This window comes from Neodothiora populina (assembly GCF_041146345.1).
Source record: "Neodothiora populina strain CPC 39397 chromosome Unknown canker_contig_16, whole genome shotgun sequence".
Taxonomy (NCBI): domain Eukaryota; kingdom Fungi; phylum Ascomycota; class Dothideomycetes; order Dothideales; family Dothioraceae; genus Neodothiora; species Neodothiora populina.
In genome coordinates, this window is record NW_027191409.1 from 1,116,236 (window position 1) to 1,143,515 (window position 27,280).

The 27,280-nt window shown below is 51.1% G+C and overlaps 6 protein-coding genes across 8 annotated transcripts; 5 read left to right on the plus strand and 1 right to left on the minus strand.

Moving 5' to 3' along the window:
- Window positions 1-4,512: 4,512 nt before the first annotated feature.
- Window positions 4,513-6,462, plus strand: AAFC00_003714 (uncharacterized protein; the record flags this gene model as incomplete). Of its 3 annotated transcripts, none has more annotated exons than XM_069343229.1 (1): window positions 4,513-6,462. In XM_069343229.1, the coding sequence occupies one exon, from the start codon at window positions 4,513-4,515 to the stop codon at window positions 6,460-6,462; it is 1,950 nt and encodes a 649-aa protein (XP_069201053.1). The 3 variants fall into 3 exon arrangements, with proteins under 3 accessions (XP_069201053.1, XP_069201054.1, XP_069201055.1); XM_069347758.1 differs by having other exon boundaries at window positions 5,104-6,462; XM_069343230.1 differs by having other exon boundaries at window positions 5,224-6,462.
- Window positions 6,463-7,320: 858 nt separating this feature from the next.
- AAFC00_003715 (uncharacterized protein) lies at window positions 7,321-8,389 on the plus strand (the record flags this gene model as incomplete). The annotated part of the gene is made up of 3 exons (XM_069343231.1): window positions 7,321-7,524; window positions 7,642-8,009; window positions 8,068-8,389. The coding sequence occupies 3 exons, from the start codon at window positions 7,321-7,323 to the stop codon at window positions 8,387-8,389; spliced, it is 894 nt and encodes a 297-aa protein (XP_069201056.1).
- A 3,101-nt stretch (window positions 8,390-11,490) lies between these two features.
- Window positions 11,491-12,680, minus strand: AAFC00_003716 (uncharacterized protein; the record flags this gene model as incomplete). Its single annotated transcript, XM_069343232.1, has 2 exons — window positions 11,491-11,715; window positions 11,778-12,680. 2 exons carry the CDS (start codon window positions 12,678-12,680, stop codon window positions 11,491-11,493), a joined length of 1,128 nt encoding a protein of 375 aa, XP_069201057.1.
- Window positions 12,681-15,939: 3,259 nt separating this feature from the next.
- Window positions 15,940-17,961, plus strand: AAFC00_003717 (uncharacterized protein; the record flags this gene model as incomplete). Its single annotated transcript, XM_069343233.1, has 1 exon — window positions 15,940-17,961. The coding sequence occupies one exon, from the start codon at window positions 15,940-15,942 to the stop codon at window positions 17,959-17,961; it is 2,022 nt and encodes a 673-aa protein (XP_069201058.1).
- A 1,086-nt stretch (window positions 17,962-19,047) lies between these two features.
- On the plus strand, window positions 19,048-21,948 carry AAFC00_003718 (uncharacterized protein; the record flags this gene model as incomplete). Its single annotated transcript, XM_069343235.1, has 7 exons — window positions 19,048-19,146; window positions 19,208-19,274; window positions 19,336-19,642; window positions 19,698-19,862; window positions 19,918-20,099; window positions 20,152-21,202; window positions 21,264-21,948. The coding sequence occupies 7 exons, from the start codon at window positions 19,048-19,050 to the stop codon at window positions 21,946-21,948; spliced, it is 2,556 nt and encodes an 851-aa protein (XP_069201059.1).
- Window positions 21,949-25,628: 3,680 nt separating this feature from the next.
- Window positions 25,629-26,891, plus strand: AAFC00_003719 (uncharacterized protein; the record flags this gene model as incomplete). The annotated part of the gene is made up of 2 exons (XM_069343236.1): window positions 25,629-25,649; window positions 25,719-26,891. 2 exons carry the CDS (start codon window positions 25,629-25,631, stop codon window positions 26,889-26,891), a joined length of 1,194 nt encoding a protein of 397 aa, XP_069201060.1.
- Window positions 26,892-27,280: the final 389 nt, after the last annotated feature.

The window sequence follows — 27,280 nt, forward strand, 5'->3', positions numbered from 1 at the left end:
TGTCTCCCATCAAGAAACCAGCAGATCAATTCTCCAAAAATCATGGGGCATAGCATAGTGATTGACACCCCGTTTCCCCTGCTTCGGAACTGCCGGCGCATGGCAAAGGGCAGAAAACCGGGAAGCCCCAAAGTCATCGTCTGCATTCCCCGGCGTCTATAGAAGGACCGGTCCCATCTAAAGGGAGGGATATAGACCCGCAGAACGAGACGTGCACTCATGCATGAACGAATGATCAAACGAATGAAATGAATGAACGAACGAACGAATGAACGAAAACACGCATTCCAAAGCAGCTTGGCGAACCGGAGTCGAGTCCGCCAAGGCGAAAGCAAAATAGAGTGCCTACCATTTCGAGCCCACAAAAACCACAAGCACCCTTTTCATGTACTCGGAGTCGAGTCCGACTTAGCTCGATATATTTGTCTCCTGCCCCTTCTCTGTTGTGTCTCCTTCCTTCTCGCAAGTGTTGCTATTTCCTATCTGCTAGAGCATAGTGCCTCTCTCTCGGATGTTGCCATCCGCGCTACTATACTTGGACTGTCACTAGCCACAATGACCATCATGACCATGTAAATCACACCATGGTAGCGGTATGGTGCTGTAGAGTACGGTAGCTTGGCCTGATGCGGCGATAGATGTACTGACCCCCAGAATAGTCATGGGGTTGGTAATGTGATGACGATGTGCGATGATGATAGTGATGCTGTGCGCACATGAAGTTGTGGAGCCAAACGATTGATGTCGTGGTATGTCTATGGGTTTTTTGAGACCGGCGCATCCGTTCATACAGTAGCATGGGTCAAGCCATCTTGTCGGTCACGCAGCCTGGCGATGTTGTGAGGCTCGCATTCCTGGATAAAGCTAACAGACATGGGCTGATTGCGAGGACGGGGAGATAGAGAAGTAGGCGACTGCGGGCCACCTGGCGCTTGTTCCGGAATAATGCCTTGTCAAGACTCCACAGCATGAGCCTGCCTCAGCAGATTGGTTTTTCAATCTCCGTGAAGGGTTGCGACTGGACTATTGTGGTGCGGTTGGACGAAGCATCCATGTGTTCGTACTTCGCTTTCCTTGACTAGCTTGGCGTTGACTGCCGCCATTCGAATGCTACACACTTTACGCCATACCTACCTTATCTTATATAGGTACAGTACGTGATTAAGGTAGGTTCGCGACATCTGAGGCTCAGCTGGATGTCGACCGTCAGATCCAGGTAATCCTTGTATATACTTATACTTTGCTTGTACAGCACTGTACTTCGTAAAGTGGCGGCAAGGTCCAGGGTAGGCGAGCTACAAAGTACAGTCCCGCTTGGTCGCGTACAATCTATTCAAGCACGGCTCGCGAGTCGTGTAGATTAAGCCACGCACGGAGCCCCTTAGATCGGTACCGGAGAGCTACCAAGCACTCCACATTGATACGAGCAGTCCACCCTTTTATATTGGATGATCGAGCGATGATGAACAACAGATGTCTCAGACACAACTGCAAATGAGAAAAAGGCTCAGTGCGTAGCGGTATCTTTCTGACCAGAGCCAAGAGCGACCTCAGGGATTGTGCATCGACAGATGGACAGATGAACATCGAAATATCGGAGAAACTGAGACGGATCTAATCCGCTGTAAATGGTACTGTGCAAGTACTGTACCTACCCATGTGCCTCAGCGACTTCTCGTGAACAAGGGAAAGCGGTTAAGGTTTACAAGCTCCCGCTGTGAATCTCCTCGATCGAGGTTTTCGATCGCGTCTAGATGCAATGACGATGTGAATGACAGCTTGGTATGTGAATGAAAATAAGTGGGCTGGGCCAACTTTACAGCCAGGATAATCTTGTGGACTATTTCGGATGTTAACACCAGCTGCTAAAGTTTTATGAAGTTGCTTGCAAGTTATGGACGGGAAGGGGTGGTGCTACACTAAGGCAGTCTTGCACACCCCACAGTTGTGGATCGCGTCTCGGCGCACTTGTTTGTCGGAAGGCTTGTTCGAGAGTGGGCATACGGCAGTGATGAACATCGGTGCCATACGCACATAGGCTATGCGGTAGGCAGGAATCAAGCCTTTTCAATATTCATTTGTACAATTATGACAGCAAAATGTTGACTCGGACGAGGACAAGGCCCATAACTTGTCGCACGACAACTCACGACTGTGCATTCGCTTTATGAGGGGCCGACTCGTGCATATTGTAGTCTACCGAGATACCTGATTCTTTTAGAGAGCCACAGAGAAATGTACCTGTGAAGCGAGGGCTGTGGCTTGAAGAGCCGGTATCTTTTTCCGGTTTCATTGGGGGTGGCATCAGTGCTTGCACTGTGAGTGACGATAGAAAATAACGTGGAAGTGATCTGCAGCGTTCTGTGACGACACGCTCGGACATATCTGGGGCGGCTCCGTAAGCTACGCGTACCTTAAGTGTACTAAGGTACATGTCCTTAACGCAGTTTGGCCTCGAGTCTGCGCAGTAACAGAAATTCGAAGCACAACTTCATTGTCTGTGAGCGCACATGGCCGCTTTCGATACAGTGGACTGTGGACACGATAATAGTGGTACCGAGTCGAGGGCGGTGGATCCGTGAGGTAAAACATAAGACTACGCCGGGACAAATACTTGTAAACCGTACGCTTTCGATGCGCCATATGCATCTTGAGATCTTGGGCCCTGCTGCGCCTCCTTTGACCCTTGAGCTAACCCTCGCCAAAGCTTTCGGCTTCGGGCGTAGCCAATAGCCACACGCCGCACACACACCATCACTACTGCATCGCAAGCGTGTAGGCGGACCAAGGAGATCTCATACACTGAGAAGTTTGGGTGGCTGGACCAGAGAAAAACCGATCTGTGTAGGCGCTCTGACTCAACAACAGTCTTGGGAGTGGTGCGAATGTGCGACACAGTAAGGTATACTACTGCCTCGAGAACTGCTCGCCAGATCCGCTATCAAATGTCAAATGCTTTGCCCGTCGCGTGTCTACCAGCTTATCACCCGTCGGGAGGGGCCTTGGCCAGTGTAATCGAGCACCTGCAAGCCAGGACTGGGGTTGGTCAGCCCAACGCAAAAACCTGGCAGCGATAACAAAGCGTCTACAGGAAATCTGATAGATGACGGTGTCGGGGTCTGGCACGCGAGACATGCAATCGTCAGCGTCCTACTGTACCTAGTATCGCAGACCATTGGAAGCACAGATGGTGTGAGTGAATAGGCAGGATTTGAACGACCAGATCGACCAGCAAAGGGTGAATACTAGAGATCAGCGGCAACGATTTGGGAGCGATTTAGCAGCTCTTGAGCGATTAGAGTAGGTGGTAGTAAGTAGGCTGCCTTGGAGGAGTTTAGTTGAGATGCAACTATGCCAGCCCTTGTTCGCCCTGTGCGTCATTCCGTGCTATGCCCACCTCCTGCTCCTGCGCCTAGTAGGTACGGCTACCTTACCTTGCCTCTTGCCTTACCGAAGACGCCTGCGCTTGATGATTTGTCTGGGTGTCTTGCCTTGCTAGCATGCTATTCCCATCATCCCCCCCGCCTCTTTCCTCTTCCACGTTGTCGCCGCCGCCGTCACTGCCATCGTCTATTGCAAATCAAATCGAAATTGCCCTTTCGGTAGCACATCGCTGCTTGCCGCCTTCCCTACTTCCTGCAAAACTTTGCACCCTCGAGATTGGATCAGCTCACCTCCAAGACATTACGAAGCATTTCAACCTTGGATCTCTTGCCTCGTCTGATTGATTGACTACCTGAAATACTGCGTGGACCCTCGTGTTTCATCTGTCTGACGTCTTGCACCCGAGGCGCAGCCGTTGCAAGTCACAAGCCACCTCGCACCGCCGAGGAGCGCCTTGTCGATAGCGGCCGTGCCAATTCAGAAGACGCTCGTAGCCACACATTGACGCCCATCCACTTCTTGTCTTTCTTTCCTTCGATCGCCTTTGCGGCTACACCTGTGGCGCACTGCGGCAGTGAGCACAGCAATCCTACGGACCGAAACACGATCAGCAGCACGCCCTACCAGAGAGATTCTTCCCCCTCCGGTCTTTTGATAATATCCCGCCACCCTTTACTACCACCACCATCCTCGGTGCCGCACGATCTCCATGGACTGTTGACTCGGACTCGCACCCTCACCTCTCCGGAACACGAGACACGCACCATTGCGTGATAGAGCCAGTGGGTTCGACGAAAACCACTTCACTAAAGGGGCCGATGTTCGCACTTTCTCCCACTGCGCATCACAACGCTCCGACTTGCCACTACTACACCAACCAAGCTGGAGGAAAACTGCGAGTTGAGTATGTTTTCCCTTCTCCAGCAACGTATCTTCGCTCGGTCAGAATGCACTTTGCGCCACCCTCTGCATCCTCGACGTCGTCGCTTTTGTCATCTCGTGGGGTTGGCGTTTCGATGCGCTGGATGAATGCGACGAGATCGGTATGGAAAAAGGTACTGGGCTAATTTGAACCTGCAGCTTGCACGTTACCTAAGAGCACCCTGATACTTTGCATGAGCCTTCCTCATGGCCAGTAGAGTCAGATCCAGTAGCCCGCAGACCGAACCCTTTCCGCCACTCGAGCCAGCACCTCACACGCCCACCTCGATATCCTCACTCATCTCCCCCGTGCCTCATATCGTTGCCACGGACAACCCTAATCTCCTCAAGCCGTACTCAGCATACCCGACGTCTGTTGGTTCCAGGACTTCCCCATCCCCAAAATCCAGGCCGACGTCGTCTCCACGACTATCCCCAAGACCTCTGACTGGCGCAGCAGCCATGGCAGATAATCGACGTCAAAAACAGCAATTACAACAGCACCAACAGCAGCAGGAGGAAAGAAAGGCGGACTCGCCACGCACGAGTCCCAATCCTGCAGCGTCTGCCTTGAACTCGCTCGTCGGTCATCCTGGCATGAGCAAAGTCGACGATGCGCCCAGCTCTGCAAATCTCAGCGAGCCTATGCGAAAGGCAGCCGAACACCTCACAGTACCTGTCATACACACCGGCGAATCATCGCAACCCAGCCCTATCAGCATGTCCAGCTTCAACGGCGACCATTCACTTCCTGCTGCAATGACAGCAACAGCCAATGGAGACGATCGATCTTCCCAGATGACAGCTGAGCCTGGCGAGATGACAGAGGATCCGCAAGACTACCTCGACGCCGGTCGCGCGTACACCGCACCATCTAGTGCGAACACGGGTCCCAAAGCCTTCACATATCCAGGCCCGATGTCTGCAGATTCTCGCGAAATGGGCACGAGAGGGTCACCGGCCAACGCGAAACGCCACAAATGTCCATATTGCTCGACAGACTTCACCCGACATCATAATCTCAAGTCACATCTCCTTACTCACAGTCAAGAAAAGCCATATGTTTGTCAAACTTGCTCTGCGCGATTCCGCAGATTGCATGATCTGAAAAGGCACACCAAGCTACATACGGGCGAGCGACCACACACATGCGACAAATGCGGGCGCAAGTTTGCTCGAGGCGATGCTCTGGCTCGTCACAACAAGGGCCCTGGCGGCTGCGCTGGTCGAAGATCCAGTTTTGGCGCTGATGACGACGCGAATGACAGTAGAGCTGGGGATGACGGCATGGACGTCGACTATCCAGATGGCGATGATGATGAGCAAGATGGAGAAATTGACGAAGAGTCAGGCAGACGAGGCAGCGAGCCAAGTCGCAAGCGCGCGCACTTGGAGACCTCCAACGATGCTGCACGAACAGTATACAGAGAACATTCGAACACTTATCCTCCAATAGCCGGTCGTCCCTTACGGAGTAACATGGGACCTCCTAGCAACGTTCTCCCTTCATCCAGCACTGTCACCTCTCCTGGAGAGCAGTCAAGTCATGTTAGTCCTGCCGAGCGCAGCGTCTCCTCGCAGTACTACAGTGGTCCGCCAGCTTTGGTCCTCGGTCAATCTGGCATGACCGCCTCGCCGAAGCCCATCTCACCTCAACAACAAAACCAGCACCGCTTAAGCATAGATGAGCAGACGCATCTACGGAACAGGTCACCAAGTCTTACCCAACAATTCCAGCAACAGCATTATGGACGCCAACCTGGACAGAGCACGCCCCCTCTCCCGATCCACGGTCCTTCTCAGCATGGCCCTCAGCTCCCTTCTCTTCCCGGCATAAACTCGGAAGCAGTTAGATTAGGACACCAGACGCGACTACCTCTTGCCCCTCCTGGCCCGACAAGCATGCTCCAGCATCATCAGTACCCGCCAGGGCCCACCTCGGGATCAAATCCAGGAAGTCTGTCCAGCCACGGGCGAAGCTCTGGGGGTAGCATTCGAGAATTTGTCGGTAGCAGCGAGCAGGACATTTGGGGCTACGTAAGAAATCTAGAACAGAGATTCTCACGCATGCAAGACGAATATGAGCTGCGCATGGCACGCATGCAGGAAGAGTTGATCTCTCTGAAGCAGCACGTCAACATTCAATCATCTCGGTGAACAACATCGGGCGCTAAGGCCATATACCCGAGACATCTAGAAGAGAAGCTTTTGGACTCATCATCAATGAAACATGACAAGCCCGAGGAATGTGGTGGCGTTTTACACGTCGAGTCTGCCTGCCACGGTCGTTTGCGCTCATAGCGCAAATAGTACAGGGTACATATTCGCCCAAAAGCAGACTCATGCACATACAATGTGGTTCTGGTACAGAATCATGCAAGACCAATTTAACGACACCCGGACGATGATTTGTGAGCAGCGAGCGCTAGTAAAAGTTTGTTTCTCCGACAATTGTTACTTGCTTGCATTACCCACAAGTAAAGAGTCCTCTAGATACCATGACTTCTGCTCGAAATGGCGCGCTTTTTATGGAAGTCTCATAGCGATAGGTCAGCGGTCTTTTGTTTCTTATTTCATTTTCAATCGTTTGGTGTACTACCATTATGTATCATAAGAAGAGATGGAGATATCTGAGTTTGAATCATACACTCGTTTATATCCTTGCTTGCTGCAGGTGGCATGCCATTGTGATTTGGTCACTTCCACTTTCATTCCTTTGTTACCTTACTTTAGGGATCGCACCTTCCCACCCGGACACAGCGCCGACATCCTGCAACCTGACTACCGTACCTTACCTTGCTATTTCGATTCCACTTCGCCTTGCCCCTTTACATCTTGATGCTTCACTTCGACGGTGTCCTTTTTCAGCCTTCAAGCACACTTCTACAACCTTTCTTATCTGCTCCTCAGAAAATCTCTGGCAGAGCATCATCATCATCACCCGCAACCCGACAGAGGTCCTCATAGTTCTTGCTCCACCTCCTTTGCCCCTCAGCGCATCGACGGATCATCAAAATGCCCCTGTTCAAGAAGAATCCAAATGCGAATGGCGTTGCTGCTTCATCAAGCGTTGCTCCTACAAGATCAGACGCGGGCAACCTTGATCATGCAAATGCCATCCCGAAGTGGCATCTTGGACTACGTGCATTGCAGTTTCTGCTTGCTGCTCTTGTTCTCGGACTTCTGTCTTATTCCGAACATGTCTATCGAGGCACCAGTGTAAGTCAAGCTGATAGCCAGCGCACTCTTCTGAATCATGAGTGTTCCTCCTCCGTCTTCATCTGAGATTCAAACTTCAATGCACCATTAAAGGCAAATCCGCTGACACTTAAAAAGATTCAACGTGGCTACATCCTAGGACTCATCGTGGCAACAATGACCTTGATCTTCCTTCCATTGACCTTTCTCTACCGTAAACTAGCCTTTAAGCCTATTGCAGGATTTATCGGCGATTTCCTACCCATGCTTCTCTGGCTTGTCACTATGGCAGTCCTTGCAAGCTACAGCCATATGTACAGGCCAAGTTTTTCGTCTATCTTTAGCAGCTCGGACCCCTACCGCAACACTTACAACGATTTCGAGCTAGACGCGTTGAACAAGCGACATTCATCTGTAGGCCCTCGTGGGACTAGCAGCTATGTGAACAGGCCGAGGAGAGCATGGGCCTGCGGTGCAACCGCCGCTGCATTTTCCGGACTAGAATTGTAAGTTGTGCACCTGACAAACTTTCATCTGCAATGTCAGGAAATTAACATCGCGAAGTCTTTTGTTCCTTCTGACCACCCTTCTCTACCTTCGCTACTACCATCAATCCCGTCTTCGCGCTGGTCGCTCCTCAACCTTTGACATGGAACGCCCGAATGGTGCCACCAATGTCTACACGACCACAAAGACAACTGATCAGCAGTACCGTGCTGGGAATGGCCGCACTACTACAGCCAATGGGTACGAGATGCCGCCGCAGCAGCATATGCACAAGCAGACCGACGGCACTGCTAATACCTCCGACGCACACCATGTCCCAACTGAGAGCACCGCGCTGGGCAACCCCGAGCCGAGAAGTCAACATCAACAAGGACCTTGATCGACGGCCACAAAAATCAAACTGGCTTGAGCTACCTCTTGCTTCCTAGCCTCGTTCCATAACAGAAGCACTCGGTAGGAACCAGATAGAGAAAGCGCATCATTCAGGGGCATATCTTGGGGCTAGATTGCTTCGGTTCAAGAGTCCTCGACAACGCAGGATTTGTGCCAAGTGGTTGATCATACACAGTCTGAGGTATCAACTACTGCCGCCCATTGCTAGCATAGTGACACCTTCGATGAAATTATTGTACAATCAAGAGACGTCATTCGTAAACGGTTCCTGTCGTTCGCGTGAGGCAATGTTGCTAACCTCCGCCGCCTAGATAGGAACTCTGGTAGCACTCGATCGATCTTTACTCACGCAATGACGGTACGAATTCCATTTTCTCGATAGTCATGTAGAGAAGAGTAGAAAAAAGCGTAGAAGTGGGAGATCATCATCATGAATGCCAACCTATACATGTGACAAAGGAGTGCTAGTGTGTGAGTGATGAGGCATCAGGAATGATAGCACGCAACCTAGACGAGAAGACAAACCCTTGAACAGAATGTAATAATTATAGAAGCGTCCCAGTTGGCACTTTGCTATTCCTTGGTCGTTTCTGGTCGATCATGGAAACTTCTTGTCCTCGATGATACCTACATAGACACATTCAAGACTGTGTTCGAGCAAGGGAGAGCAAGCCAAGCATAGACCAAGAAAGAAGGGCAGAAAAGTATTCAATCTATCGACGACACGGCAAATTGACCTTACCTTGACTTGCGAACGGAAACTAGACATTGAGGACACGCGAGTATGTTCCAGCCCATCTCCCCGGGCCCGGCTCGAGGCATCTACAAGCATAGTCCGATCGCTTGGTGCAGCTAATTACTACCAATTTATCTGCGACCGACCATCATCTCCAGTCCCTTTTTCTTTTTCTCCTTGTCTCTGTCCGCGATCGAAGAGAAACAGATAGAAGAAGACAAGTCACTAATCCTAGGACAAGCGAAGTAGACAAGCTTTGGGGAATAAAATTCTTAGACGCGGTCAATATGGAGATCGCGATCGCGATAAAGCGTCTGTCACAAATTGACGACGACAAGTTGCCAACGTAATCTTGATTGAACAAGACCTTCGGAAACCAAATCGGCTTTTCACGCGAGGAAAGACACATTTACAGAAGGACTCGCTAGTCGTATGTCAAGACTTTGATCTGGCGATCCCGTGTATAACGTGCGCATGCGGTTCTGTCTCATCATGATGAGATTCACGCGATGGTAAAAAGGGGCTTTGGGAGAGTTCGAGGTCTTGGACACGCAGGCGTTGGGCAGTTTAAAAATACCTTTGGAGGAAGGTAGAGTATAACATGAAGTTGAGTGAATTATCGGAGGCACAGGTCTCCTCCGTGACTCTTTCAGATTTAGGATTCACGAACGATCGCAGGGTATCCAAAGGCTGGGTGGAGCATGGCCGTCTTACCGTACTGTACAGTACTGTACATGCCGTTATATCCTGTTCCCGTCCTCTCTGTACAGGTACAGTACAGTACCTTACACAGTGTATGACTTTTATTCCCGTGCGCGCAAGATTTCTCCACATGGACTACTACAGTACAGTCCTGCCCTCATGGACACGCGTATCTGTTTACCAACAATACACCCGCACCCGCGCGCACGCGTCTATCGCGACTAACTTCTCTACTCTGCCCCTCGATTTCTCACATCGCGATCCTGTCCAGACAGAAACGGGCGCAGCGACGATGACAATAAAACACGAGCAGCAAAGCAAGCATCATTTAGTGTTCGCCGAGGTCTCACAGGCATAAATTCAGCTAGCAAAATCTGGTACGCAGAGTAAGGAACCGTTTACAATCGCGGACGGTTTTTGGTGTATCAATAAGAAAGGAGGTTGTTTTGATCGCTAGGGATAAGGAGACACAATCGATACGAGACGGTGAGAGCGGCGATTTTGCCCGCTCTGTGCTTGCGTGTGAAACAGTACGCTGGACAGTAGTATCAACGGCGGCCGTGGACTCGAGTGTCCGTTCTTCCTGCTCCTCGGTTCTTTCGTTCTGCCAGACTGCGTTGCTTTGCCTTCTACCCTTTGCTGAGGGAGGGGCTCGCGGATAGAACGGCTAGAACAGGAGCTCGGCGCGATGGTGCAAGCGCGCCGTACTCAGATTTTGGTCTCCAGACTGCCTATATGTGAACCGTGAAGATCTCGAGTATGCGATTGCTGACAGGGAACGAAAGATGGGGATGTGCAGTGAGATTCAACTGTGTCTCTGCCCCTGTCGCGAATTCATGTGTTTTGCTGTTTTGCTGTTTTGCAGTGAGTCTGGGAAGTCTGAATCTGAGTCAGTAGTCAGGGCTCGAGTCGATTCATGGCGTCGAGGGAAAGTGTTTCGAAGTGAGACTGAAGGAGGGTGAAACGCCATTGTTAGAGTTCAGCTCATGTCCGACCTCAGTCGGTGAAGCTGGGTAATACTCGAGAGAAGACGATTGAATGGTTCGATATTATGTTTGCGCGAGCAGGACTCTTCCGTTTTGAATTGGAGCTATCAAATACCAACAACAACCATTACAAGTCATCGGAAAGAGGAAACCAGGTTTCTGCTTCCCCTATCCTGTAGGAGAAAAAGTTACGACTCTCCAATAGTCGCCGCGTCTCCGAGTGGGAGAAAGATATTTTCCCAGTAAGATGCAGAAATAAATCCACCCCCATACAACCGGACTCTTTGCAGAAGTCCCAGCGCCTGTCGCTCCGCCAGGAGCAATCTGAACAAAGGAAACAAGGGCTATAGAAAGCGTGAAGCAAAATAAATTGTGAAAAAAAGAGACAGATCATCTGCAAATCATCGCATCCACTTCATTTCCTATCGCTTGTCCTTCGCGCTGTGACTGTGACGCAGCTAGGGACAAACGCTGGGAAGGCGAAGAGTGAGACAAATCGCAGAAGACGTGTCCAGAATAACGCATGGTTACACCAGACCCTTTACCCCAGGGGTCTGGCTTAAGAGAAGATCCACAGAGAACTGAATAAAACCTAAAACATGGTCAACCCGCTCATGCCAGATGTGTGTCGTAAACGCTCACTCGAGCACGTAGTCACGCTACTCAGTACTTATAGTAAGCGGAGGCAGAGGCAGCGCCAGTGGGCTTCCATGCGTAGGCACCAGTGCCGGAGGGCTTGTGGATGGTGATGAAACCAGTGCTTGCGCAAGAGCTGCTTGAGGAAGCAGCGGAGTCAGTGGGGTAGTAGGCAGAGGCAGAAGACTGGATGGGAAGAACGTTCTTCGCAGCAGTGTTGATTGCGACCGGGGAAGAAGAGACATCGACAGTCTAGAAGTCTGTTAGAATCGAAGCATTACACCAAAACTTGATGGCTGTCAAATATTACTTACCACGTAGACGGTCTGCTCAGCGGTGACGGTGACAGTGGTAGGAGCGGGGCAGTCGCCGCTGGTAGTGCCAGATGCGAACTGAGCGTTAGCACCAACACCGCCGGCGAGGGGGGTGACAGTGTGGTAGTTAGTTGAGGTGGAGGTGGTCTTGATGGTAGAGTCACCGGATGCGCCAGCGGCAGAGGCATCAGCAGCGCCAGCAGCGGCACGAGTGGAGGAGGCCTTAGGCTGAACGTAAACAGTCATGGTCTGGAACTCGGTAGACTTCTTGTGGATGGTAGTAGTGACGACAGACTTGGTAGAACCAGTGCCGAGGGTGTAGGTCAGGGTGGTGTCCTTGGTAACAGTGGTATATGCGATGGAAGTCTCATAACCAGTGACGATAGGAGCGACAGGGGAAGTGACAGCGCCGGAGCCGCTGGCGACAGCAGCAGCGGCGGAAACTCCAGATGCGGTGGGGTAAGGGCCGAATGCGCTGGAGGAGCTGCTGCCGAGGACAGGAGCAACAACGGATGCGCCAGAGACGCCGGTGCTCAGAGGAACAACGATGGAGCTGGATGCACCAGTGCTGAGGGGGATAACAATGGAGGAGCTCGAAACACCGGTGCCGAGGGGAACGACAACAGACGAGCTGGACACACCAGTGCTGAGAGGTACGACGACAGAGCTTGATGCGGCAGTGCCGATAGGAGCAACAGCCGACGAACCAGGTGCGGTGGCAAATAGAGCCGCAACAGACACGCTGGAGGTAGTAGGCTCAACGCTGCTGGATGAGACAGCAGACGAGGTAGCGTTAAGAGAGCGCATGGGGAAGTTTTGCCTCTTGTGCTGGTGCTGCATACCATGGGCCTGGGCAGATACGGCGAGTGCCGCAGTAAGGGCGAGGGAGGTGGTGAATTGCATCTTGTATTTTGGATTTTATAGAGGTCTGGTTGGGTAAGGCAACGTTGACTTCGTTAATGTGGTGAGTCGTGAGGCGCGAAGAAATGAATGTGAGGGTAGGCAGGAAATCAATTCCGCACGTAATGAGTGACTGGGTCTAAAAGAGTGGATTTGTCTAGGAAAGACAACTGAAGAAGTGCGCGCGTGAGGTGACTCTTGAGGAGGTGGAAGAAGAGAAAGGACTTGGGGGGAGGAGGCAACAAAAGGCAGTCGGTGTATGAGGCGCCGCACTCATGCATCCTCACAATCAATGTTACTTACGCTAAATAATACCTTAATCTACTTGGCTGTACGCTGGATGCACGCCATGGTCCATGACTGGTTTCATGGTAGTAGTGGTTCGTTAAAAGGGACACTCTAGTGTCTGGGGATCAACGTTGGCGCCAATCTACCCACGTTTAGCGGCCTCCCTATCGCTCCTCTCAACGGGTACCTTGCAGACTTGGCAGCATGTCGCAGACTGGCGACCCGACTTTCCTGCCATGCGACCTTCTTGTGCGACATGAGTGATGACCATTTTCTGTTTCCTCGCATCTATATTTGGAGAGCTGAATCCGATGCAATGAGTCTCATCCTGGCACCGGACAATCATCTTTTCCAGAGTCACTTGTCCGACGCCAATATTCTACGATAGGTCTTCATTTCTGGTGTGGCGCTTCATACGCCAACAGGAGGCCGCAAAACCCCAGTCTCCATTACGCGACTACGGCGATCATTGCACTTTCGGCCTATTTGTCGTCGGCAATTACTATCTAAAATCTCCGATCGCAAGCTAATGTTCATTGTTAAACCCATATCGCCATCTCCACTCATTTAATGCCTTATCATACTCTAAAAAGTCCCTCAACTCGATAGCAAAAAAGTCTACGAAGACGTGTGCTCAGGGGAAAGGGAGCCTTATGGTTGTGTCGCCGTTCAATGGTATGCGCCTATTGTGACGCGGCTTCGGACTTCTTTTTGTCACACGCAACGGGCATAGATCGTGGGACGTAATAGCCGGAAAGTTCAACGTCGAACGTCTGGACTTCGAGACTCGGGACGTAGGACGGAAGAGCCATGGACCGAGTGTTTCATGCCGTGACATCCTGACATCCTGCAAGCAGTCGTCAATAAAATTGCTCTGTACAAGTACAAGGAGTAATATCTGATCGATATTGTTCGATCATCCTTCTTTTGTGCAATATATTACACCTTTGATTGAAGGGAGCGCTGGCCATCTCGCTAAATGCTAGATCACCCCACTGCTGTGTCCGCGCGATTGTTCAACATGGTCTAGCCCTCACCCAATATCGATCAGGAATTTTCTTCGCGTCTAGCCAGGTTATCAGGTCGTGGAACTTACAGTCCGCGGCGACCCGTACAATCCAGCTCACAGGCTTCGGATTGCTCTGGAGGACACTGCAGTAATCATGTTCTGACGTCCAAGATGTGCAGACTAACCCCCAATGAGACGTGAACGAAAAGCACTGTGCATGGTGATCCGGTTCGGCATCCCCAGCCTGTCGGCACCCTGAACTGAGTCAATGGCGGTTCTAGGGCCAATGTCCCCACCAGGGTCCCTTCTCAATTTCCCGTGCTCGACTGCTGGGAACAGAGTGGGTATGAAACTGTGGAGCATGATTGAGACGATTTATTGTATGGCGCAAAAATCTCGATGTGTTTTCTCCCTTGTACATGCAATCACGGCCCACCAAATTCGTATCCGTCAAGGATCAATACACGCAGATAGCCCATGCACATGGCTTATTGTAGAGAGCTCGGATGTGATGTCCCGTCGATTGCACAGCGAGGTATGGAGTAGTAGAATGTGAGAGGTGGTTTCCAAGAGGTGGGTTCTCACTAACGCAAAATATAAGATTACTTGATACATTTTTCGGATCAAACTACCCAAGGTGGTTGGGCGATAGGCTCGGCCTGTAGTGGTAGTAGGTGTTCTATTGCGCACAGCTGCGCAGCAACGCAAACCCCCACGTCATTGCTACATGTACAACAAGTGATGAAAAGCTCTGTAGGCGTAGCGCTGTACGTACGGGTCTGTTATGGCATCTCGCAAGCATAGCGTGATGGTGCACACCGACACACACTTTCTTTCTTCCATTTCTGCACGCACTAGATGGTAGCCGCCCGTTGTTAGGATGTCCTAGACTTGTCGCATCAAGGCACTGGAGGAAGACGTGGGGAGTTCGTCTGATCGAGACAGAAGGCCATGCAAAGCACGTGAGGCTTAGCAGGCCTCCTGCCTCTTATAAGACAACGCTGGGGTACACACAGAGCGCCGTGGTGGCAATGCATTGTTTCGTCTCAGACAGAGGGGTTGTGCTGTTGTGACATTGATGGTAACTGAGAAGGGAGAAATCAGTGCTCTGTGACATGAAGCACCACTCGCAAGGTACTACGAATGCTTTCCCATGTCATGTTCTGCAGGGTCGTGAGGGACCCTCTTTCGAATTGTTCGCGCCAGACTTTTGATTAAGGTAGCTGGTGACAATCCTCGGTGCGGATTAAATATCACATGGACGCGTCCATCGTAACCGCGGTATCGCTGCTGTCCACCTCTCAGAAATATTGTCAAAAACGGAAGAGGATTGCGGAAATTTTTCCATGGTACAGGCGAATGAAGGAAGAAAAGCTTGACCTGCCATTGAAAAGATATGCCATGAATCGGACCTTATGCGATTGGTGGAGAAACACGGAATCAGTGTCAGATGGAAGTTCTTGATTCCGCCGAGCAATCCGAAAAGCGGAGACCCCACGATTTTTGCTATACTCTGCTGCGACATGGCAGGCGTCCGTAGCCAAACATGAGGGGAAGCCATGCATAACGGCCGCATCTCGCAGACGATTCATGGATAGATGTCTATATCCACGGACATATATGCACATCCGCCGTTTGACGGTCATTGAAAGAGACTATTGAGTCCAGTCTTCAAACGAAAGCACTCCTTCCTTCCTGGGCTCCTTCCTGTTCTTGTTTGCACCTGCCCGCTGGCTATCCCCGGCTATATTGCCATCTATACCTTCCGGCTCATATGAAAGCGTGCTTGCGACTCGACCATCCCAGATATAGACGCGGAAATGCATTTGTAGCATTGCGAGCTTCGAACATCGGGCGTCCCTTATTGCAACCACTTGCCATTCGTCAGACCATCGAGAACGATTGACATATATCTCCCTGCTCCTTATACCCGTACATCGCAGTTTATCCATCACCACCAGGAACATGGCAACTATGGTCCAGGTAGACACCCCAAAGGTCACGAAGGCCAAGGAGGGACCATCCGTAACTGTGGAAGAAGACTTGGGCCCCGTCGAGCCGTCAATACTCGTACTGTATGAGAAGGATCAGGAAGATATTGTGTCAGAAATCGCCCGTGTTCTCGGTCAGAGTTTCCATCTGGTCAAGCCAGATTCCAAGCTACCGGTGAGCGACAGCACTGTTGTTGGTATCCAGGATACGGATGACCTTTCGAGCATACAAACGTGGCGCGGGTCCCGGACTGTCCTCGGGACCCATTGCCTGGATGTCACCAACACTGCAGTCGCTTCTCGAACGTCATATATTGATTATGAGTACCTATACACCACAAAGCCCTTCTTCCGGCGGGATCTGGCGCGCTTTCTCTCCTTTGTACTGGGTCAAATAAACCCTCATAATGATCTTGCCAAGAAGGCCAAAACAACCTTAATCTCTACCACCTTCCCGGACGTACACGCTGCTCTACCGAACCTTGACATATTGTCTGTCGGTGCGGATGTAATTGAAATTCGTGTGGATCTTCTCAAAGACTCCAAGGTAGAGATCAAGACGGAAGAACTCGTCAGTGAAGTACCCAGTTTGCAATATGTTGGAGAGCAGGTCATGACACTGCGCCAACGCACTGAACTACCGATCATTTTCACCACCCGTTGCAAGAATGAGAATGGCAGGTTTCCCATGGAGAACCCGCAATTGTTCTATAATTACCTACGCTGCGCCATCCAGTGGGGTTGCGAATACATCGACGTTGAACTATGGCTTCCTGAGCCCATGAGGCATGCTCTATTTGAGCGCAAAGGAAATAGCAAAATCATATCTGCTTTTCACGACTTTTCTGGAAACTTCAAGTGGACCTCAGCTGATGCCCAGCGGCTCTTCAGAGACGGTGCTGTCTATGGAGATGTTGTCAAGATGATAGCCTATGTCAATACGATGCAGGAAAATTACGAGCTTGAATACTTCAGGTCCATCATTCAGACTACGTACGATCATCCACCTCTCTCCGGCCTCAACATGGGACCAGTCGGTCAGTTATCACGAGCCCTGAACAAAGTCTTCACTCCCATTACACATCCGTTACTGCCTATGATTGCTGCACCTGGCCAGATGAGTGCGGCTGAGATCAATTCTGCGCTCCACTCCATGGGCCAGATGCCAAAGCTCGACATGTATTGTTTTGGCAGCGTTCGTGCCACTGGACAAGCCATGTTCTTTGAGAAATGCATCACTGAGTTGAGCTTACCACACCAACTTATATGCGTAGAGAGAAGCGCTCAATCCACGATCGAGGCAGCGATCAACTCACACGATTTCGGAGGCGCGTACATTAGCCCTCCTCTTCCTGCACCAGCCACATCCATGCCCCATATTTCAGATGCAGCAGCATCAATAGGCCAGATCGACACTGTTGTTGCACACAAGGACAGCAACGATAAGTCGATCCTGATAGGCGATAACGCTACGTGGAAGGGTATCCGCGCAACGCTGTGTCGTGACGTGGTCCCGTCCGCGTACAAGGGACAAGCGGCATTACTCCTCGCCAGTCAGGAGTCTCAAGCAGCAGCTACTATCTTCGCTCTGCGCAGCCTATCCATTGGTGCCATATACATCATTGGCTTCAAAGTTCAGGGCGCCCTGTCGCGCTATGTAACTCCATTCAGAGGTTTGGAAGATGTGAAGAAGGTCGACCAACCTGCAGTGATCATATCAGCACTACGATCCGACAAGTCCCTACTGGTGGGACCGCTTTTGAAGCACTACAGCGGAAACAAACAAGAGCCTGGACATTCCACGAGGGTGTTCTTGGATTTGACAAACGGTCCGCGCAAGGGTGATCCCCTCGCGTTAGCGTCATCTTACGGCTGGTCGGCATACGGCGTTGCAGACGTCAACGCCTGGACCACTGTCGAGACACTCAGGCTGCTCGTTGGACAGAATGTGCCTTATGAATTTGTACGCTTGGCGGCAGGCAGGAGCCTGTATTAGGGATTGGTCGAAGCAGTTTATTATACACCTCAGGCGTTCAGGAGACACGTGGTAAGGACAAGGATACAATACATTGCGATCCCGATCATCATTCAGGCCTAACGGGCATACGACGTATATACGGACACTCTCACGACATTAGATGAAATACCTACGAAGATTGACATGCTAGCTCGCTTGTCATTTGGCGGCGACCCTCACAGTCAGTGCGCAGCGAAGTCATGCAGCTAATGCACTTCTTGCGCCCGTTTTTGCACTACAACATTGCTTGTGACCTTGCTCCCATTTTGTCATTGTCGCCTTGACTCGCACATGCGTCCAGAGGATCAATAGTCTGATATGCAGCCCAGTCACAAGCGAACATTCGGTGGTCAAGGTGAGGCAGGTAATATGCGTACTCGTCCAGTTCTCTGAACCCGATCATACATTCGGAGTCCGGCGAGCTCGGATAATCACTTCCAATCAGAGGTGGTCGATGCACGAAGTCGACTAAGTTGATTGCGGAGAAAGGCCACAATGGACCATTGCTGGTCCGGTTCATTTGGAGCTAATCGCCCCTCACGCGAACACATCCAAATTATTGTTCGAGCCGCCTGATTGGAGAAGGTACACGATATTGGTGAGAAGGCCCGAGTGCTTTGGTTTGCATCACGCATTGCATGCGTGCGTCTCGCCGCACCGTCGTATTATTAGTTGCGCAAATGCCTCTTCCTTTGGAGCAGTAGGTCCGATCTTGTCTGTTCCTCAAGGTCATGCAGCCATCCCCACTTCGATGAACGCCTTGACCGTGCCCTGAGACTTTCTTCTCCAAAACCTTGTTCCTCGGCCTGAACGTTGGCATATACCGTATGTAATCCTAGCAAGATACGCCCCATTCTCATATGATCAATCCGTCTTCTTGCCCCCCCCCCCAACCTGTCTTTACCCTGTCAATACTGTACATAATAGCTTTCTTTGGTTCGACTCGTCACCGCCTGCAATGGCTTGTCCCATGCGCGAACATCCGCGATCATAATCAGCGCTGTACCCGATATTTTGTTTGCCTGTCTGGGTCCCGATCGCGTTCGGGCCCATTGAGGCCTTGTCATGTCTCGGCCTCAGATTGGTATCGATCGCTTACCAGTGCGACGACTCAGTAATGAACAGAAAGAGGCAATGAATTGCAAGAGCTGCCGCAAGAGAAAAGTATGTTGTTCATCAACCACAGTGACATCAATACGAGCGCAAGAAGCTAAATAGCCATAAGATTAAGTGTAATCGCCTTAGACCATCATGTGAAGCTTGTCAGGTATTCCAATGTCCCTGCATATATGGTACGAGATGATCCAAGACTTGGACCCGGGATACGAACATCTAATTGAGTTCCCTGCATAGATGCTATACCGAAAAAGAGGGGGCCGAAGACGGATGTGCTTGAGGCACTGGTCAAGCGGGTTAATCAGATGGAGAAGGCGTTGGAAGCTGAAGGGAAAGCGATACCACCGCACGAGGATGCAACCGCAACGGATACCGCGAGTGAATCAGTCAAACCAGTTGAACCTGGCAAAGCCGCCAAGCAAGCTATACAAAGTGCTTCAACATCTGCAGCTCGCGCAAGCAGCGATGACAACCAGCAAACCCGACATCATGCTTCTCCTCAGCAGCAACAGCAAGGAACAAGTCTTCCCAGTCATCCTCCACGGTATTTCGAGCCACTACACAACAAACGGAGTATGCAACTGACTCTGACTACTCAGCTCTCAACCCACTATTGTACACAATATTGCTTTGCTGGACGTCTATTTCAACAGTTTTCACAACAAGCCATACTATATTCTAGATGAGGCGGCTACGCGCCAGAGATGGCAGAGCGGACAACTGTCATTGACTGTGGTTGATGCTATCAGCGCGGTCACCACTCGGTAAAACTTATCTGCGTTATCACTCATTTCTCACATTGGTGCTAAAAATTCGTAGCTATGCGCCCAATCTTGTTGGTGGATACAATGCCGCAGTAAGAATGAGCGAGGACTGCGCCATGCGAGCTCGAGCAACCTTGGACGTGGATGAGCCTTCCATCGAGAACATACAGGTCGCGCTCCTTCTATGTCTTGCCTATTTTCAAGCAGGAAAGGGAAAGAAATCATATATGTTGTTGTGTCAGTACTCGGAGACCTTACTGTGTAACGACATGTACTGATATACAGGCAGCAACTGCGATCAGTATGGCATTCGCACAAGGGCTACATAGAGAGTTGCCAGCTGGCCCACGAATATCTACCAATGAACGCGAAGGACGACGCCGACTTTTCTGGACCTGCTACATTCTGGATCGATTTGTTGCTTGCGGATCTAAGCGCCCTTCGTTGATCAATGACGAGTCCATTGCGCTCCGCTTACCTGCCTGGCAATCTGATTCGCCGACTTCCTACCATGAAGGCAATTTCTTCTCGAATGGTCTCAACATCCCGCTGGCCTCTGGTCCTGTACGGCTGAACCAGAGCAGTGCCCCGATGCTCATCGAGATCGTGCGGGTGTTGGGAATCACGAATCGATATTTAGCCGCAGGTGGAGTGAAAGGAGACTCACATTTCCCCTGGCATGCGCAATCGAATCTGTCGCGGATAAGGCACGATCTTGATTCCTGGGCAACGTATGCTCAGGGCGCTTTTACTTCTCTGAATGCTCTTTATGGCCAACCGGAAAGCTCAACCTTGGTTTTGAGCAAGACAATCTACCACCTTATCCATTGCTTGATTTATCGACCTTTCCTACCTCTGGACCTCACCGAGCTTGCTGGCACAGGACAACATCAGTCCTGGCAGATGGAGGCAACTAACCTCTGCTTCTCACATGCAAACGCCATTGCCGAGCTCGTGGAGATTGGGAGAGTGCACGGGTTGAATACTTGGCCAGCATTCGTCGGCTACTGCTTGTCGACGGCTGGAACCGTACATGTCCATGGTGCACTCTATACCGGTCGAGAAGGTGACATGTTTGCGCGCAGCGCCGACTTCCTGTCCAAGGAGATGGCTCATCTGTCTGACCTTCGCGGCATCTGGGCAGGCGTCCAGCATCAACGTGAAGTTCTTCAAATGGTTTATGGTTGTCATGCTCAACTTGTCAAGTCACTCGCAAGCAATCCGCTACGCTTTTCGCCAGTCTTTCAGATGGAGGATTTCTTCGACAGATATCCAGGTCAATTCATCGACGGGGCTCATGTGACGTTTGCTGACGTTGTCGTTGAAGCTCTACATGAAAGGTACTTTTTCATCCATTCCAGACCTGATCGCAGACTAGTATTCGAAGCTGACCGAGTCCAGTATACCTGCATACACATCACTAAGCAGCAGTAATGCGATGCAGTGGCCCAATCAAGGGACCAACCACCCTGCATATACGTTTGACATGCCGAACCAGCCCACGCAACAACAACAAGATCAAGATGTGAAACCAGTAATGAACAATCGCAAGCGCCGGCGCACAATCGATCCTGCAGGAGCAGCAGCAGCAGCTTCTACTTCCTCGACCGCAAGCGTCGCAAACATGCCTCCTCGGGGCGCTGTCCCACGCACATCAGATCCGATACTCAACAACCAATCCCTGTCGCCCAATCAACAACAAGACCCCCCACAACCCGTCTTCATGAGTCCACCACAGCCCCCGCACCACCAAGACCCATCGACCGCCATCAACGACCCAACCTCCCTCTCCAACCCCTTCTCCACATCATTCAACTTCAGCCCCTGGGCAACATCAACCCTATCTCTAGCCCCAGGCATGCTGGACACAGGGCAAACCCCCGCAGCCCAGCTCGACTCCTTCTTCAGTCTGCCCCAGACGGCGACCAGCAGTGGCGCCACGCCGGGCGCGCTGAGCGCCAACGGCAGCACGCACACGGAGAGCGATCAGGACCCGTTCATGAGCCTGTTGGAGCAGCTGGCTGAGAACGAACAGTCGCATGGAGGGCCTAGTGATTTGGACTTTTTTCTCAGTGAGAGGGGGTGAAGGGGGCCGGGGCTGTGTCTATGTGTTTTTCCTGATTTATCCACTTTTTTAAGATGTCGCGGCAGTGTTCTTGTGGATATGACACTTGCGCAAAGATCGAGATGCAGATATGAGTTCACGAAACTCGTGCTAGTCCCCCGTTTTTTCTTACTTTACATATCTTGGGTCTCTGTTTCTAGTGCGATGGATAGAGGCAAGCAAGTATCCTGGGACTCCTGCGGGAAGACAGCGTTACATGTATGGTGGTGAATAGGGTAGGAAAAGAAAGCGAAAAGGGAGAGGACAGGCAACCCTGTCGACGTTCTGTAAGATTCTATGACGACGAATGATGATGAAAAACTCTTTTGATTCCATCTGCAGTACCATGCAATATCACAGTTCGTTTTTGGCATTTCTTGAGCAATAGTGATGATGGAAATGATATTCGTAATGAATAATTCTATATACTCGTACATGATAAGAAAAAGGTATGCATGTGTGTGTATATATATACGTTTGCGTTGTGAGGGATAATGTCACTGGCTGACGGACTGAGTAAGGGGGATTCGCTGATGACATGAATAGTAAAGTAAAGGCGAAGAAAAACGCCTGATGAAAGTACTTTCGTGAAATGATTCGTAAGTGGCTACATGGCATTGATGGTCGTGTCGAATATTATTGATAAGACCCTTTGCCCTTTGACGGGAAACGATGGGTTCTTGTCCAAGGATAGAGTGATGCTTGAGAACGGAGAGACATCCGACCAAGATATGGTCATGACAAGAGTAAGATGTGGGACAGATGCGTTCATGTCCACAAGCTCCTCATCAGCGTCTCGCTATCGAGTGTCTCCTCGACTTCGGTGAAACATAGCCTTGACCTTCTACTTTGGCCAGTTCTTTGACAAACGGCACCCAGTCTTCGGTCTTTGGTCTCCATCCCAAGGCTCGTAGCTTGTCGGCCCTCGTCCGCATACCCGAGCCCCACAGGACGACAGCCATGGGATCTAACTCCAGAGCATCCTGCGGAGTGATGCTGACGAGATCTGCTGTCTGAATGGCACCATATCTCGCCAGCACTTTTGCAATGGTACGTGATTGCTCCATGACCTCGAGTTCGGCCGCCTCGCAGAAGTAATAGCCATCCTTGCCGTGGCCCAGCCGCGACTCGTCACCTTTCAATGCTTCCTGTATGATGAAGCACACTGCCTCGGCGAGATCGTCCGAGCTTATCCAGCATATTGCGTTCTGGCCTTGGCCGATGACAAAGGGATAGCCTCTCCGCAGTATTGCTCGAGCATAGAGATTGCTGAAGCTGTCTTGTCTTCCAATGCCTGTACCTGAAGGGAATATGATCGGGGGTGCGAGGACAACGACTTTGACACCGGCAGCTTCGCCCTCCATCATCAGACGTCTCTCGATGGCGACATGAACACGGCTGTGCGGCAGGTCGAAGATCTCGTCCGCGTCGTCGATGTCACTGTATACTCTGCCGGGCTGGCCAGGTCGAAGGTCATGAAGATTGATCAGTGAGGATGCTCCGGATACGTGGATGAAAACACCCTTGTCCTTTGAGGGTCTCGACTTGAGACCATCAAGCAAGCTGAATGTGCCGCGTTCGTGATCTGCATTCGAGGCGTGCAAGACAATGTCTGCTTGAAAGGCTTCTGCCACGAGAAGTTCTCGGGAGTCGAGAGTACCAAGTGCGGTCTTTAGACCTGGATAGACTTGATGCAATGTCTCTGCTTGTGCGGGCGACCGCACCAGTGCTGTGATGTATTTAGTGTCGAGAAGTAGCGACAGTGTATGTAGCATGGCACCACCAGCAAAGCCAGTGGCACCCGTCATGAAGACCTTGGCTTCCATAAATGTCTAAGGAAGGTCAGATCGAGATGGGTCACGAGAAAGTGAAGCAGCTTTGACGGTTGTTTGAAAGTTCAATGGCGCTGAGCCGTGTTAGTTAAGATTTCGGAGGGCCACAAGACTAGAAACAACAATCACACGATTAAGAGAAGTCGCCTGCGTCAGCTCTCGTGCAGGGGACGCTGTTACATGTCAGTCACCCGATGGTGTGTAATGTACTCGAGTGCGGGGAGGGCAGTGGCGCCTCTGGCGCGGGGTACGTGAGATATTTGTATGTTGGATGGGCCATCCGGACACAACTTCACTGCACTTTAGATGAAGGAGTGTCCAGGGACTCATGTCAGGAGCCCGTTAGCTCAGTCCTACCTCGTTACCAACAATTCTGGCCGTTGAAAGGCTGATCTGTTGGGTGGACTGACATTCTTATGGAGCTAAGGTATCGCATGACGATGGGCCAGAACACGATATAGTCCAAGAGTTCGATGAACGGGACATGTGCATATGAACAGATTAGCGAGTCGGAACGGCATCAGAGAGGTCTCGCCTTGCATGCAGTGGTTTGTGGATTATTGATTCCGGGTATCGAAGTCGATGCGCGAGAGGAAATGAAGATATGTGATAGACAGACATGTTACCATGTCCCAAACCTTGGTGCGATGCGGTTCCCTGTCAACACGTGTGGAGTAATGACGTTGCTCCCATGAGGCTTCCGTGCTTTACCTTGGTGGTGCTTGCAGCTGGAGGAGCCCTGTTTGTGTGTTGTTTCACTTTCAAGCTGGAGCCCCAGGGACTTTTGATAAGACTTTTGATAGGGTAGCGGTAGCACTAACTAGGGCAGGCCCCAGCCTCTCTATCCGGGGTCCGGGATTCGGAAGTCGGGCACTCGGCAGGCTTTGTTCTAGTCTGGCCCAAACTCGAGACAAGTTCCCTCCTCAGGAGTCGTCGGCTGCGGCATGGGGCTGCTACATACACAATGGAGTTAACAAGTCGCTAAAGAAGAAACTGTTCGACCGCTCATGAATCGGAGGCTTCTACGGACTGCGCTAATAACGAGACTACAGAGGGAGTGAAAACAAAGAGCGACGCAAGTGCAGCAACGAAAGAGTACGGCAGTAGCGAAAAGGGGCAACAGTTCAGCGAAGAGATGCTAACAGGTAACACCCTTCTTAGATTAGAGTAAGAAGGGTAAGTAAATCCAAGAAGCGCGAGGCATGTACAAGAGTAAGGTCGACGCTAATGTAATGTCTTTCAAGATATAGGCAAAGGGGGTGATGATAATAACAATCCATACCGCCCTTTGCTAAGCCGACAATATACTGTATTCAATAACACTAGATCATTCGTGCAGTGAGTACGTGATAATTAAGCTTGCTGTGCGAGATCTGTCTTGGATATATTAGCTATATAGCATCAGACTACAACAGATGATAGAATAGAATGGCATGTCAGACGTATGCTAGATTCATACTGTATTATATGCTATAATAGAAGGACATGTGATAGCGCCCCGCATGGCGCTAGAGACATACAGCAGAGCCGCACGCGCGGGCCCCCTTGCGCTAATGGGAAACCTTCAGGGTAAAACACAAAAAATAGCATGTCGGCTTTTTTCCTACTACAACTACAAGTACAGTGAAACCATCCTCAAACGCAGACGTGAATCAATTGAATATCGTCTCACGCGCCTTTTGCCATTACTTTGAGTCTTCGAACTTGCGATCGATTGGTGAGACTTGAAAGCTTCAGTGATCCTCGACAGACCGTAAGCCCCAGTCTAAACAGCCCAGGATTACTGATTACTTGCATCCGATCATCGCGTCGCGGTAAACAAAGCCAGAGATGGTGTCCTTTTCATGCGAGGTACGTCGGTTCAGTCACCCATACATCCCTCACCGCTCTTCGCAGGCTAAAGACGCGCAAACATGACAGAACTGCGGTGATATTCTCACCAAGAAGAAGCTCGATCCCCATCGCAACCAGTGCTATGGCGCCTCCTTCACCTGCATCGATTGTATGGTACATTTCCAGGGAAACTCGTACAAAGCCCACACCAGTTGCATGACCGAAGCGCAAAAGTACCAGGGACATCTGTACAAGGGCGAGAAGAAGAAGGGCAAAGGTCCCCAGCAGCAGAATCAGAACCAGAGTCAGAACGGCGCTCTTGTGCCGCGCAAAGCCACCGTCGAGGATGAGCCAGCGTCAGCCGCAGTCGCAGTCATCGACGTTCCACCAAAGGCCCCCAGTCCCCCGCCGACCTCCGAAGGCGTGCCGCCAGGCGTCAATGTTTTCGACTTCTTGGTGTCTGCTGAATCCAAGAAGCCCGCAGCCATCGAGAATGGATTTTCCTATGGCGCTGGGCCCGTAGAGCCTGGAATGCAACGCTACGACTCCTACAACGCTCTTCCTGGCCTCGACGAGGTCAAGACGCCTGCGTCAAAACGCGACAGAGAAGAGAAGAAGAGCGACAAGAAGAGGAAGCGCGACAACCTGGAATTGGATACCGCGCACGCCAGAAGTGTGCATGACCAAGACATGTCGGATGCCCCAGCACTACATACCGGCCTCACCGGAGGCTTGAACAGGATGCTCTCGGGGCCTGACTTCAGTGGCAACGAGGAGCCCACTCCGCTCAATCCCGATAAGAAGCGAAGCAAGAAAGATGGCACGAGCAGGAGCGAAGAAAGGAGAAAGACATCGACAAGCACATCCAAGAGCTCGTCAAGCCGCGCCCATCACGAAAGTAGAGATGACAGAGGCCGCGATGGTCAGAAAGAGCGTCGCCATCACCGTCGTAGTGCTTCCTCAAGTGACGACGAAAGGAGACCATCATCGCGAAAGCACGTCAAGGCTATCGACTACCGCTCTGGCTCGGCACAACCTCGCTCGGACAACCAAGTCGTCGCATACAGCTCACCGGCAGATCTGTTCCTGAGCTTCGTCAACAAGGGCCCCGAAAGCGAGCGAGGCGTGAGCATCAACAAGGCTCTCAAGCGTTTCCATCGGGAGCAAGAAATAAGAGGAGAGCGAGAGGATGACAAGAACCTCTGGAAAGGGCTTCGTATCAGAAGAAACGAGCGGGGCGAATATGTTCTGTTCGCGTAATGGACGGACGACTCATCATTCTTCACTTCACTCCACCAGCATCTTTACACGTAGCATTTCCATATATTGATAGAGTAGCACATGATGTCGCATTTCCTTTCTAGAACATGAGCGCAGCAGATCTGACATTGGACAGTCATGTATTTCTTTCGTGCCTTCTCTGCTACCCGCGAGACGCTATCATTGCCGATCACTTTCGCGAGTAGCACCAAACCCTTTTGTGATCAATCAAGCTCTGACTGACTTGGATCTCCGGCGCCAAAACCCAGTCATTCGGGCCAGGTCTCACGTGGCTCCTCTACTCCCACAGCTTGAATTCATGGCTGCTTTCGCTGACTTGTCCGTCTGAGCGCCTGCGCTCGTGAGCCCCATACGATCTGCAAATCAAG